Here is a 13,889-nt window from a genome sequence, read left to right on the forward strand (position 1 = left end):
AGCATTGTTCTCAGTGTTCTCAGCTGCAAAGGATTTTCCAAACCTTTCCTTCCAAACCTTATTTTCCAAAATAAGTAAAAAATAAGTAAAAAAAGCTTAGGTGGTTGTAGCATCTCTATAAGTGGTGTGTTTCTTTACATTTTTGGTAGAATATTCTTTAGAGCCACTTTGGGTGACAGTCTCTGAGTTATTTATACTACATAAGTACGCCTAACATGTTATAGAATAATAGTGTATACCTGCTTTGGTAAGCCAGATATCAGGAACAATCACTTATGCTAGGCCAGTGGCTGGTGCAAGAGGGTACACCTAAGTGTGCCATGCAACGCACACAACATACAGTAGCACTCTGTCAGTTGCCTGTATTACTTGAGACCACTTACACGGCCTACCCATGATCTGTGCCTGTGTTCCTCTCATTGGAGTTACAAGGGGATGCTGAAAAGTTCTCAGCCCAACGAAGAAGAGAATGACTTGTATATGGTTCAATCAATGACCTGAAACAATGTCAAAACAGAATTTCATGTCTTCAAATTGGCACTTAATGAAATAAGAACACTCTTTTTAGCTGCAGTGGCAAAATAACTTTCACAGTTAGGGGAGCTGGTTGATTGGGCTGAGAACTTTTTAGCACCCCCTCGTATTTGTCATAGCATTTACATGTTACATTATAGAACAGTGCATATTGGGGTCCTTTTTACTAAAACTGAAGCAAAAGTAGTCTTAGTGCATCCCTTACGTTTATGTTACCCTCACGCTAAGGCCGCTTGTGCCATGGCCAGAAAATGAAACATTTTCCTAGAATCTCTGCATGCTTCCATTTAAAGACTTGCCTCCTTAATGTTTACAATTCTAGTTAGGGCTGACTTTACTTCTGCATTTCTTAGACTATAAACAATGGGGTTTAACATTGGAATCAGAGTTGTGTACAGCAGGGAGAACAGTTTGTCTTGATTGGGTGAATACTCCGAGCTTGGTTTCATGTAGACACACATTAAAGACCCATAGAATAGAATGACGACTGTGAGGTGGGAAGAGCATGTTGAGAAAGCTTTGAGTCTTCCTTTTGCAGAATGGATTTTCAGGATGCTGGAAATGATGTAGATGTAGGATGCCATAGTTAATGCCAAGGGAATAAATAAATAAAAAAACCCTTCAGAAAATATCAGTGTTTCTAATTTGTGTATATCACTGCAAGAGAGTTTTGTCAGAGCTTCAAAGTCACAGAAGAAATGGTTAATCTCATTGCCCCTACAGAAGGATAACTGAGATGTCAAAACTGCCTGAGGTATCACATCCAGAAAGCCAAGCATCCAAGAAGCAGATGCCAGAAGGCTACAGGTTCTCCTGTTCATGATGAGCACATATCGTAAAGGATTGCAAATTGCAATGTAGCGATCATAGGCCATAGCAGTGAGAAGTAAAACTTCTGCACATATAAGAGACATAAAAAAGTAGAGCTGAGTTATACATAAAGGAAAAGAAATCAGTTCATTTCTTGTCACTAGACTGTGCAGCAATGTTGAGAGAGTGATGGAAGTGTTACAGATATCTAGGAAGGACAGATTGCTAAGTAAGAAGTACATGGGTTTTTGCAGGTAAGAGTCAGCACATACTAACATTATAAACATCAGGTTTCCAAGCACAGAGATCAGGAAGATCAGAGAAACTGTAACAGAAATGAAGAGATGCAGGTGAGGATAGTCAGAGAATCCCAGGAGAATGAATTCTGTAACTGAGGTCCTGTTTTCCTTTCCCATTGATGCAATGTTCATAATCTGTTGGGATTTTAAGTAAGAGAAATATCAGTACTGAAGCAGAAAACAAGTGGAGAAAGGGAGGCTTAAATGGTGTGGCTTACTGGTACAGTTGCTCTCTGTGCACCCAGAGGTTGTGCGATTAAATCTCAATGCTGCTCCTTGTGACCTTGGGCAAGTCACTTAATCCTCCTGTACCCACTGCTTTAAAATGCCAAAGCAACAAAAGGTGATATACAAGTCCCCATTCCCTTTCCTGAATGTTCTGTTAATCTAGATAGAATGTAAAATTAAACCTAATGTAAGATTATATTCCTGATCATAAATTTGAAAGAATGGATTTTATAGTTTAAGCACCGGGTGCCACTGTCCCACTGATAGGACTAATTTATTCCATAGACAAGTTTATATTTTTGGAACCCTACTATAGATTATCATCTGGTTCTTTTGTTAATCCTCACCGATAGAGTCTTATTCATTGTTGCAAAATCCCCTCCCTTCTTGCTGAAATCTCCGTTCATAGATTTCACTCCATACTTTACCTCTCCAGAGGTAGCGTATGAAAAACATCAAGGCCTAATTCCTGCTTTGGCAGCAGCAACAGATTGTCAACAAGTACATACTTTAAATTGAGTGCCTTAGAGGTTAAAGCAATGATTTGGGAAACTAGGCCAGTTATTTTCATCCTCCACTCTCTTTGGAATAAACCAAAGTTTCCAAGGATGGATTTTCGTAAAGAGTAAATTTGAAGGCCAAAGATTGGAATCTACCTTCAATTTTTTTTGAGGTATCAATTTAGAAAAATTAGGGGTTGATATTTAACTGTGCATGAGAGACTCCTACCCAACTGGTGCTCAGCTGGCCATGAGAAGATAATCTGGAGAATTTACCAAGATAGTGCTAGTAAATATCCCCTTTCACTGCTGCAGCACTGTCCAGGTAGTGCAGGTGTGGCCAAGGGGCTGAGCTAGGGGGGTTCCACAAGTTAATTAGGTAGTGGTGATATTTGACTTGCTATCTGGTTAGTTATCTAGGTACAGGCCTGGGTATTGTCACTAGCTAGTTAACTCCTGGGAGCAGCAAAATGGCCAGATATTCAGTATCAACTGGAGAGCTGCTGGCACTAACGGCCTCTTTTACAAAGCCGTGTTAGCGGCTGCACTGCGCTAATGGCTGCCCTGAGTTCCTGGTGTAGTCTCAAGACTACAACGGGAACTCAGGGCAGCCATTTTGATGATAGCTCTGTACAGGGCAAGAGCGTAGGAAGATCGCTTCTGCCCCGTGTCACTGCTAGACCACCAGGTAAGGTCTGGGGACACAGGAGGGAAGCGGGGGTGGGTCAGAGCCGGCCCAAAAACTTATTCACAATTTTTCCCTATTTGTGGGCTGGCTCTGCACCTAACCTCTGTGGATACGGAGGGAGAAGTGTATACCAATGTGTACAATCTCCTCATCCCTTTGAAATCATTCTCAAAAATTTGATACACTATGGTGATTTTGTCATCCCCTCAGCTATCTCTTCTCATTGTTTATCTCATAAAACTTTCCCCAAATCCTTCTCCTATTCTATACCATGCCTAATTTCTCTGTTACTCCTATTTAAGATGCATTAATCCTTGCTAATATATTTTTGTGGGGTCTTGCATTTAATCAGTATTTCAAACTGTATTCTTTCCACTAGTAAGTCCCACCATATATCCCACCCCATAATATACCCCCTCTTCTATTAAACCGCATTAGCAGTTTGTAACACAGAGAGCCACACTGAATGGCCCGCACTGCTCCCAACGCTCATATGAACTCTATGAGCATCAGGAGCAGCGCAGGCCATTCAGCACGGCTCATCGCACTAAAAACTGCTATCACAGTTTCGTAGAAGAAGGAGATAGTGTTTTATTTTCAGATGTGTTAATAGGTTCTCTGCCCTTAGCAAGTACCTTTTAGCTCTCTCTGTGAATTGTCAGATCCACCCATGTTCATAGATCATTCCAGTACATCCAAGATTTGTTTTATCCTAGCTTTCTCCCTGTATTCATTTCTCCCTGAATTATATTCTGATTCGCACCTAGAAAACATAAACAAGGAATATTTCCTTCATCCTATCAAGTTCTCTTTGCAGGTCATTCACACCTTCATTGTAAACCTGGTAAAGATGTTTGTTATCCTTGCAAGGATCTTCTTTCCCTCCGTGACCAAGGGTGGGTAAATCAATGGGATCCTACATTCATCTAACTGCTCTAATTTTGGGTTGGTTTTTTAAAAAAAAATCTTTATTCATTTTGAAGCCAAAAATAAGTGCAACATATTATACAATCATATTACACTATAATAACACTTAAATTCAATCAAGATTATAATCTATAACAAATACATATATCATCCCCCCTCACCAACATATTCAAAAATTGCACTCAAAATTAAAAATATTTTCCCAACTCCCTTCCCCCCCACACACCCTGGACGTGCATTATCAAGGAGCAAAATCAACAATCACTCTTTGCAAAATTTTGTCAATGGCTCCCAAATCTCCAAAAACTTCTAACTGCTCTAGTTTAATACATTCTTCCCCTCCATAAATGCGCTGTCTGGCGGTACTTTTCAATATTTGGTACTTCAACAGGTGGTGCTTGAAACGGATAAAACAATTTAAGTATAACACTGATTCACAAATAGGGGAACATGTGGGAATAGATAAGATTCTCAGAAGAGTCTCAGATAATTGTTCACTGCTACAGATCCCAGAATTAACAGATGAGGGCCAGTTTGAATTTTTAATGTATGGCCACAAGAACAAGTGCAGCGAGGCACAGGTGGGATGAAGGTGACAAAAATACTTAAGGAGAGACAGCAGTATTTATTGAAAGACCTGAAACTGTCTGCGTTTCCACAGGTGAATTTATACTTTACCTGGAATTAAACTGTTAGTGTGGATTTCATGTTGTTATATTATTACTATTTGAAAGATACTCATACAGTATTTGATTCTGGAAACATTTCACCAATGAAATTATCTTATGACCCCTAACAGGCAATTTGCTGGAATTTGGGTCATGTCTGGTCTTTTAATATATACTATATCCTCTATTTAGGATTCTAAATAGGATTCATCCCACATGTGGCCCACAGCACTTATTCTTGCGATTTCACATCTCTGTTGTCGATTCCCTCTTCTTGTCTCCTTATATTATAATGGGTAGATAAGCTGCAAAAAAAAAATGTCCAGAGGGAGCTAAGTGTTATCTGCAGAGTACTTTAGCAAGAAAACCAATGCTTCTCTTGATTATCAATGCCAACAAGACTATTTATATTTGGAGTACTAGAAAAAGTGAGTATGGGTCCTTGATTTATTGATTGGGTTTCAGAGGTCTACAGTTAACCACTAACTAACTTGAAAGTTAGGATATGAAATGAAACAAAAAGTGTCAAGAAAAGTGAGGAATAACTTGTAATTTTCATGTCTCCACATCATTCTCTTTTTGTTAGGCTGAGAACTTTTCAGTGGCCCCTTGTATTCTCAAGTCTAGACCCTATTTCAGAGGTGCCCAAAAGGTCGATCGCGATCGACTGATAGATCGCGAAGGCAATGCGAGTCGATTGTGTTGCCTTCGCATTCTATATGCATCCTGACTCAGAAGCGCCGAGCTGACTAACTTTCCCCATCTGACGTCAATTCTGACATCGTAGAGGAAGTTAGGGCCAGCCAATTGCTGCATGGCTGGCCCGGAACTTCCTCTTCGACTTCAGAAATGACATCGGGGAGAGGAAATCTGGTCGGCCCGACGCTTCTGTATGGAGAAGCAGGGAGAGCTTGGGGTGGCGGTGGTTTGGAGGCCTGTTTCCCGATGGCAGCAGTGGCTTGGTAGCAGGCAGGGAGACAGAAAGAAAGAAGGGAAAAAGAAAAAAAGAAAGGGGGGACAGGAAGAAATAAAGAAAGGGCGCATGGAGAGAGAAAGACAGACAGAAAGAAAGGGGAGGGGGCTGGGGGCAGGGAGAGAGGAAGAAAAAGTTGGCGGAGGGAATTAGGTCTGGAAGCATACAGCAGGCTGAAAGAAGGGAAGAAATATTGGATGTACAGTCAGAAGATTAAAGTGCAATCAGAGACTCATGAAATCACCAGACAACAAAGGTATGAAAAATGATTTTATTTTCAGTTCAGTGATCAAAATGTGTCCTTTTTGAGAATTTATACCTGGTGTCTATATTTTGCACTATGGCTCCCTTTTACTAAACTGCAATAGTGGTTTTTAGAGCAGGGAGCCTATGAGCATCAAGAGCAGCAGTGCAGGGCATTCAGCGTAGCTCCCTGCGCTAAAAACCGCTATCGCGGTTTAGTAAAAAGGGAGGGGGTATATTTGTCTATTTTTGTATAGTTGTTACTGAGGTGACATTGCATAAAGTCATCTGCCTTGACCTATTTGAAAACCCGCAAAATATAACTGATAATTAACATTTTCTCTGTGTACAGTGTGCTTTGTGTTTTTTAAAAATGTAATTGTTGGTAGATCATTTTGACTTGGTCATTTTAAAAGTAGCTCGCAAGCCCAAAAAGTGTGGGCACCCCTGCCCTATTTCATCAGGCAGTGCCTAGGTGCTAAAGCATATAACTGGAAGGGGGGATGTACAAACTGATACAGCATCGGGGTGTCACTAAACAACACACACAGCTTCATGCATGCATTGATGGTTCACCTAGGCACATCTACATATACTATCCATTAACCTAGTGTAAATGAGCACATCTAATCTTTGGCATACCAACGTGGATTTGCACTACTGTTCTGTAATGCCTAAGACGATCATAAATGTAGTTATATAATTAGCTTTAAGCATACCCCATTGTGGCTCTTACTTCTTGGTGTCAAATTATCGCTGGGTTTTACTAAACAGCACTGGAGGCTTTTAGCGTGGACCAGCAAGCTAAATGCTCCAAGCTCATAGGAATTCTGTGGGCATTGGAGCATTTACCTTATGGCCCACACAAAATACCTCTAGTGCCATTTATAACAGCAGCCCTATATCATTGCCACGTAAATTTTTAAGGCAGGCTAAGAAACTGAATAAGCACTAAAGATGTCTCATTCTTAATCCCGAGTATTTGTAGCATCTAGCATCGCTGACCAGGTCCAAAAGCATATCACTTGGGGAATAATGTCCTAATGCATGGAAAAAATTTATTTATTCTTTAAAATAAATATAATGAATCTCAAACTCATATGAATGACTTACTGTTTGCATGTGTAGGACAGACAGCAGCTCCTTCCTCAAAAGCTCACAAGCTATGAATCTGCTTTCTTAAAAACACTGGAAATGCATCTGGGACCTGATCACTGGAGTTCACACCACAGTAGCACAGATGATAATTACCTAATGTGTTTTTTTTTTATTGTTCAATTTCTTTATTAATTTTTCTTGAATACAAATCACAAATAATGAGCATACAAATGTACAATAGTACTAACATTTACGGCTTCTTTTATGAAGGTGCGCTAGGGCCTTTATGTGTGGAATAGCATGTGCTAAATTGTCATGCGCGCTAGCTGCTACCGCCTCCTTTTGAGCTAGTGCGTGCTATAGCGCGTGCTAATCCGGTGCGTGCGCTAAAAACTCTAGCGCACCTTCGTAAAAGGAGCCCTTAGTAAACATATTATGAAACAGTAGTGCCTAATGAGACTGTAAAAGGTAGTATAAGCAACTGATTTGGGGGATCTTTTACTAAGGCGCGCCAGCCGATTTAGCAAGTGCTAAATGCTAACACGTCCGTAGAATATAATGGGTGTGTTAGCATTTAGCGCGCGCTAATATTTAGCACGCGCTAAATCGGCTAGCGCACCTTAGTAAAAGACTCCATCTGTAAAGGTCTTAAAATGTACATGTGGAGGGGCATTTTAGAAAAAAAAGTCCAGAAAACCAGTTGAGAAAATCTCCATTTTCAAAATAGCCAGACGTCTATCTTTTATTTTTAAAAGTGACCTTTGTAAATGTTTTGGTCCTTATGACATCTATCTTTTTCGGCCATTTTCAAAAATAAAAATGTCCACTTCAAAAAACGCACAAAAGCAAGTTTTGCAGACATACCCATCTACCTTATTTGATCACGGCAGGGGATCCTGATCAACTAAGCTGGTTTGGGGGAGTCCTGCTGGATCAACTGAACTTTCCTTATGAGATGGCGGGGATGTCACTAGTGAAAACTAGAAGAAGTCAGAAATTGCTTTGATAAATAATATATGAACTGACTTCGCATTCAACACAAACCTGTCTATGAAGTGTAATCAATATGTTTTAAGTTGCTCAGAAATGTGAAACTCAACAAGGGGGGAACGCACCCCCCTAGAGTGGGAACAGAGTTTACCTCCCAGTCATTGCAACTGTTTCTGTAGAGATCACACTTCAAGCCAGGATGTTGGTTAATAAAAATTATTACAGTCCTTGAAATGATATAAAGTATAGGATTTTCTCCTTTCTTCTTATACTTGTTTTATACTTGTCAGAACATCACTTATGCATGATTAATAGAATCATAACTTAGCTCAATGAGGGGTTTGGGGTCCCGACGCGGCCCCGTTTCGTGTCCTTCGTCAGGAGACCCACTCACGATTGCTGGAAAACTGGCTGTAGTCTTTTAAACTTCAGTTATGTTAAAGTTAGTGATACGACAACATTTCAAACCTGAAAAGGTCTCACACCACAAAGTGTATTCAAACTGCATAACCTTACACTTTTTGGCATTAAAACTCAGTTGCAAATAATGTAATTTTACCTCAAAGTCCTTGAGGCAGGTCCCGAACGAAGATATTAAATAGGATTGGACCCAAGACCGAGCCCTGCGGCACTCCACTTCCGACGTTTCAGAGGGAGTACCATTTACCACCACCCTTTGAAATCTGCCACTGAGCCAGTCTTTAACCCATGCAGTCAATGTTTCTCCTAGTCCCAACGAACTCATCTTGTTCAATAATCTACGGTGTGGGACACTATCAAAAGCCTTACTGAAGTCCAAATACACGACATCCAGGGACTCTCCGTTATCTAGCTTTTTCGTTACCCAGTCAAAGAAGCTGATTAGATTGGATTGGCAGGACCTTCCCTTTGTAAATCCATGCTGGTGGGGATCCCTCAGCCTCTCGTCATTCATAATCGTATCTAATTTGTGTTTAATCAATGTTTCCATAAGTTTACACACTATGGATGTGAGACTTACCGGTCTGTAATTTGCAATCTTTGACCTGCAGCCCTTTTTGTGGAGCAGAATGACGTTAGCTGTTTTCCAGTCCAATGGGACTTTTCCCATGCTTAAGGAAAGATTGAAGAGCGGGGCTAACGGCTCCGCCAGGACATCTCTCAATTCCCTAAGCACTCTGGGTTGCCGTTTATCCAGTCCCATGGCTTTGTTCACTGAACTAAGAAAGAGAAGGACAATGAAGTAACCCCCTGAAGCCCAAGTTTTACCTTTCCACAAATATGAATGCTAGCAGGTAAGATATTCCAATGGAGTGTTCCCAGGAGGAGTTGAAAAGAGTGCTATTTTATTTTGCAAAGTGCCAGTGTGCAGAATCATAATGCTATGTTTTTGACATTATTTCAGATAATTGATTGAACCATATCAAAGAAAAGTGTGGAATTTTCAAGTGTGGAAACTCCAAGCCATCATGAAATTCCTATTCCTGTAGAAGAAAACTCCAATGGAAATCTATGAAATCTATGATGCAGACATTGAGTGACAAATTCCCATCATACTCCACAGTGAAGAAGTGGTGTGCAAACATTCAGCGTGGAAATTTTGAAACTGAAGATGGAGCAAGATCTGGGAAGGCCTCGAACAGTGTCAACTCCTGTAATTGTTGACCATGTCCATGATCTGATTTTGGAAAATTGGTGAATATTCAATTCTTAGAACCTTTCCTATCATACATACTCTGATTCCTATATAAACATTTTCCACACTATCCAATAAATTTCTTACTTCATTATTAGGTAACTTCCAATCTGTAAACCGTATATACTGATAATCTCCACTATATTCTGTTATCACTTGATTCCCTTGATATGTAATTCTCAAAATTGAATCCTCTACCACACCATTTAATGTACACGAATCACTGTTATGTAATTTATCTAGATAATCTTTATTACGCAATTCTTTTGGTAATTCCTATAATTTGTATTCCGCCTTGAACAATATATAATGTATAATGTATTTGAAATTAATTTTCCTATGAACTGTTTTCCTACCTTCTTCTACTCTATGTTTATAACCTAACTAATTTATTTTTCTCAAGTACTTTAGCAAGAATGTGAGCCTTTGGGATAGTCAGGGAACTCTAAGTACTTTCTCTTCATCTTAATTAATCTTACTTATTGCATTTCTTCTGTTTCTACTGTAAACCGCTTAGAACCTCACGGTACAGCGGTATATAAGAAATAAAATTATTATTCTGTGATCATTATTCCTTTGTGGATGCACTTCACACTTGTTAATGATATTGTTATAATGTGCTCCTTGTTGGAGCACTCACATTGTTGGCTTTGTATTTTTTCTCTACTTATAAAATCAATAAAACACTTTGAACAAAAAAACAAAAAAAACAAAAAACAATAGCTGAGACTCTACAGATATCTAGGTAATGTGTTGGGTGTATAATCCATGAGCAGCTGGGTCAACTATATGGATGCCAAAATGTTTGAATGCTGATGATAAACAATGTTGAATATTCACTTCCAAGTTTGATTAAGGAGCATTTTCAGTGAGCTGATTCCAAACTTAATTTCACAAGCATTCACTCATTACAGCAATATAGAGTAAGTTGAAATAATATTGCAGAAAAAAAGAAAAAAATGAAGTAACAATTTCCCAAAAAGAGAAATCAAATTAGAAATAGTTACCAAATAATCTCTCATAAACAGCAACAATTAAACTCTTTCTTAGACCTCAAAAAAGCCTGAGAGAAACAAAAAGTAAGAGATAAAGAAATCTCATCATATGAAGATAACTAAATTATTACAGAAAAGACTTAGGGCTCCTTTTACTAAGGCACATTAGGGCCTTAGCGTGCGGAATAGCATGCTCTAAATTGCTGCGTGTGCTAGATGTTAACACCAGCATTGAGCTAGCATTAGTTCTAACCATGTAGCGTGGGTTTAGCACACGCTAAAAGGCTGCGTGCACTAAAACCGCTAACATGGCTTAGTAAAAGGAGCCCTTAATGTGTATCAGTAATCATCCAAACATCTTTTTCTAACCACTAGTTACTGTTGATGAAACATGGTTACACCACTATGATCCTGAGACAAAACAATGGTTCATGCAATGGTGTCATTCAGGTTCTCCAAGGCCAAGGAAATTTAAGACCCAAAAGTCATCAGGAAAGGTCATGGCCACAGTGTTTTGGGATTAGGAAGGTGTTGTAAAGACTGACTATCTTCCAAGGGGCCAAACAGTTAATGAAAAATAGTACTGTAACTTACCATGCCAATTAAGGCATTGAAAGAAAAAAGGAGAGGGAAGAAGCAGGAAGGAGTTCTCTTTTTGCAAGATAATACACCTGGGAATATGGCTAGCTAAACGATGAATTTTTTGATGCAGCTGGGGTTACAGTGCATAGACCATCCCCTCTACTCATCAGATCTTGCTCTATCTGAGTAATTTCTGTTTTCAAAACTTAAAAAGAATTTAAAATGCGACAATTTTTGAGTGATCGCAACAGCAGACTAGTATTTCAGTGACCAGACATCAGAGTATTTTTTGGAAGGATTACAGAAACTTCAAACACGATGTGCCAAGAGTGTTGAACTTAGGGGTGAATATGTGGGAAAAGTTTCATGGGCCCATATCATTCTCTTCTTAATTGAACTGAGAACTTTTTAGCACTCCATAATATATCTTTTTTGGAGATATAATGACCAGTAGTAGGCATAACACTCAAGGTAAGATCACACCATGGAGCAATACAGAGGCATTATAATATTCTTGGTCTTATTTACCATTGATTTCCAAATAATTTATTAAATCTTTGTTTTTTGGGGCACTACTGTACACTATGCAGAAGATTTCAGTGTGGTGTCTACAATGATACCCAAATCCTTTTTTTTTTTTTTTTTTTTTGTGGGGGGTCCTATGGTGGACCTTAGCATTATGATTTGGACATAGTTCTATATTTTGGCACTTAAAATTAGGTGACACAGTGGGGTGTGAAAACTGCCTGTTCTTTAATAGCACTTAGGTGCATCTAACAAGTTATAGAATAATAGTGTACGCCAGAATAATTGGTGCACCAGAAGTTAGGAGTAGTCACTTATGCCAGGCCAATGACTAGTGCAAGCGGGCACACCTAAGTGGGCTATGAAACTCATACAACCGATAGTATTCTATAAATTGCAGGCACCACTTACATGTCCCACTCATGATCTGTGCCTGTGTTCAACCCCTTGCAGTTACATATATAACAGTGCAGAGTGCATATCGGCTCATATCTAGCAAGAATCTGTGCATGCATCTATTTATAGACTTGCCTCCTTAATGTTTACAATTCTAGTCAGTGCTGTCTTTACTTCTACATTTCTTAGACTATAAACAATGGGGTTTAACATTGGAATCAGAGTTGTGTACAGCAGGGAGAACAGTTTATTTTGATCAGGTGAATACGCTGATGTTGGATTCATGTAAACACAGATTAAAGACACATAGAATAGAACGACGACTGTGAGGTGGGAAGAGCATGTTGAAAAAGCTTTGTGTCTACTTTTTGCAGAATGGATTTTCAGGATGCTGAAAATGATGTAAATATAGGATGCCAGAGTTAATGCAAAGGGAACAAGTCCCAGAATAACCCCTACAGGAAATATCAGTGTTTCTATTGTATGCATATCACTGCAAGAGAGTTTTATCAGAGCTTCAAAGTCACAGAAGAAATGGTTAATCACATTGTCCTCACAGAAAGTTAACTGAGATGTCCATACTGTATGAGGTACCACATCCAGAAAGCCAAGTATCCAAGAAGAAGATGCCAGAAGGGTACAGGTTCTCTTGTTGACGATGAGCACATATCGTAAAGGATTGCAAATTGCAACATAACGATCATAGGCCATGGCAGTGAGAAGAAAGATTTCTGTACTAATGAAAGAAAAGAAAAAGTAGAACTGTGCCATACATAAAGAAAAAGAAATCAGCATTTCCCCTGTTATAAGGCTATATAACAGTGTGGATAGACCAGTGGAGGTGTTACAGATATCTAGGAAAGACAGGTTACTGAGGAAAAAGTACATGGGTTTTTGCAGTTGAGGTTCAGCACACACTAACATTATAAACATCAAATTTCCCAGGACAGCGGTCAGGAAGATCAGGGAAACTATGACAGAAATGAAGGGCTGCAGGTAAGGATAGTCAGAGAATCCCAGGAGAATGAATTCTGTAACTGAGGTCTTGTTTTCTTTTCCCATTGATGCAATGTTCTTAATCCGTTGGAATTTTAAGGAAGACAAATATCATCACTGAAAGAGAAAACAAATGGAGAATAGGTGACTTAAATAGTGTGTTACCCAAATATTCTGTTAATCTAGATAGACTATAAAAACTGCCCCAGTCCTAGGACTATATTTGTGGCCACAGCGACAACACACCCCACTTGCAAGGATTCAAATAAAGGATGGCAAGAGGGCCTTCAAAGCCATTTCAAAAATAAAAACCAAAACAACAGCACATGTTTTTCTTTTACTTATCCTTTTAATGCAGTGTTTCTAGCATGCCCTGACGGGACCCGTTTTGCCCAAAAGGGCTTTTTCAAGGGTTCATAAAGGAGCTCTGCATAGTACAAAAACAATATATTTAAAACCAAATATAACATACACTCTTGACACCCTTTAGACTGTATTAAAAACTTCTATGAATTCAATATATTATTTATAATCAATTACTGTTATTTCCATATATAACATTTCAAAATATATGAATACTGTATAAAATAATTTAAAAATTCATTTAGTTTTATATTTATCTAATTCATACTTCAATGTTGTGATATTATGTAATTAAAAATACCTAACAATTCATAATTATTAATAGTTTCCTATCCCATATATCATTACTTACTATCAATTAATTAACTAAAGTTTATGAATAAATGCTCTCCATGAAGA

The 13,889-nt window shown here is 38.8% G+C and overlaps 2 protein-coding genes across 2 annotated transcripts; both read right to left on the bottom strand.

The window, feature by feature from the left end:
- Positions 1 to 821: 821 nt before the first annotated feature.
- LOC117357219 (olfactory receptor 1019-like) lies at positions 822 to 1,775 on the bottom strand. Its single transcript, XM_033937590.1, has one exon. The coding sequence runs from the start codon at positions 1,773 to 1,775 to the stop codon at positions 822 to 824; it is 954 nt and encodes a 317-aa protein (XP_033793481.1).
- Positions 1,776 to 12,254: 10,479 nt separating this feature from the next.
- LOC117357220 (olfactory receptor 1F1-like) lies at positions 12,255 to 12,914 on the bottom strand. The gene has a single exon (XM_033937592.1). The coding sequence runs from the start codon at positions 12,900 to 12,902 to the stop codon at positions 12,255 to 12,257; it is 648 nt and encodes a 215-aa protein (XP_033793483.1). The 5' UTR covers positions 12,903 to 12,914.
- Positions 12,915 to 13,889: the final 975 nt, after the last annotated feature.

Source organism: Geotrypetes seraphini, chromosome 3 (assembly GCF_902459505.1).
Source record: "Geotrypetes seraphini chromosome 3, aGeoSer1.1, whole genome shotgun sequence".
NCBI lineage: Eukaryota > Metazoa > Chordata > Amphibia > Gymnophiona > Dermophiidae > Geotrypetes > Geotrypetes seraphini.

Excerpts from the sequence above, each read along its gene's own strand:
- LOC117357219 (XM_033937590.1), bottom strand. The coding sequence starts at position 1,775 with ATGAACATTGCATCAATGGGAAAGGAAAACAGGACCTCAGTTACAGAA.
- LOC117357220 (XM_033937592.1), bottom strand. The coding sequence starts at position 12,902 with ATGGCACAGTTCTACTTTTTCTTTTCTTTCATTAGTACAGAAATCTTT.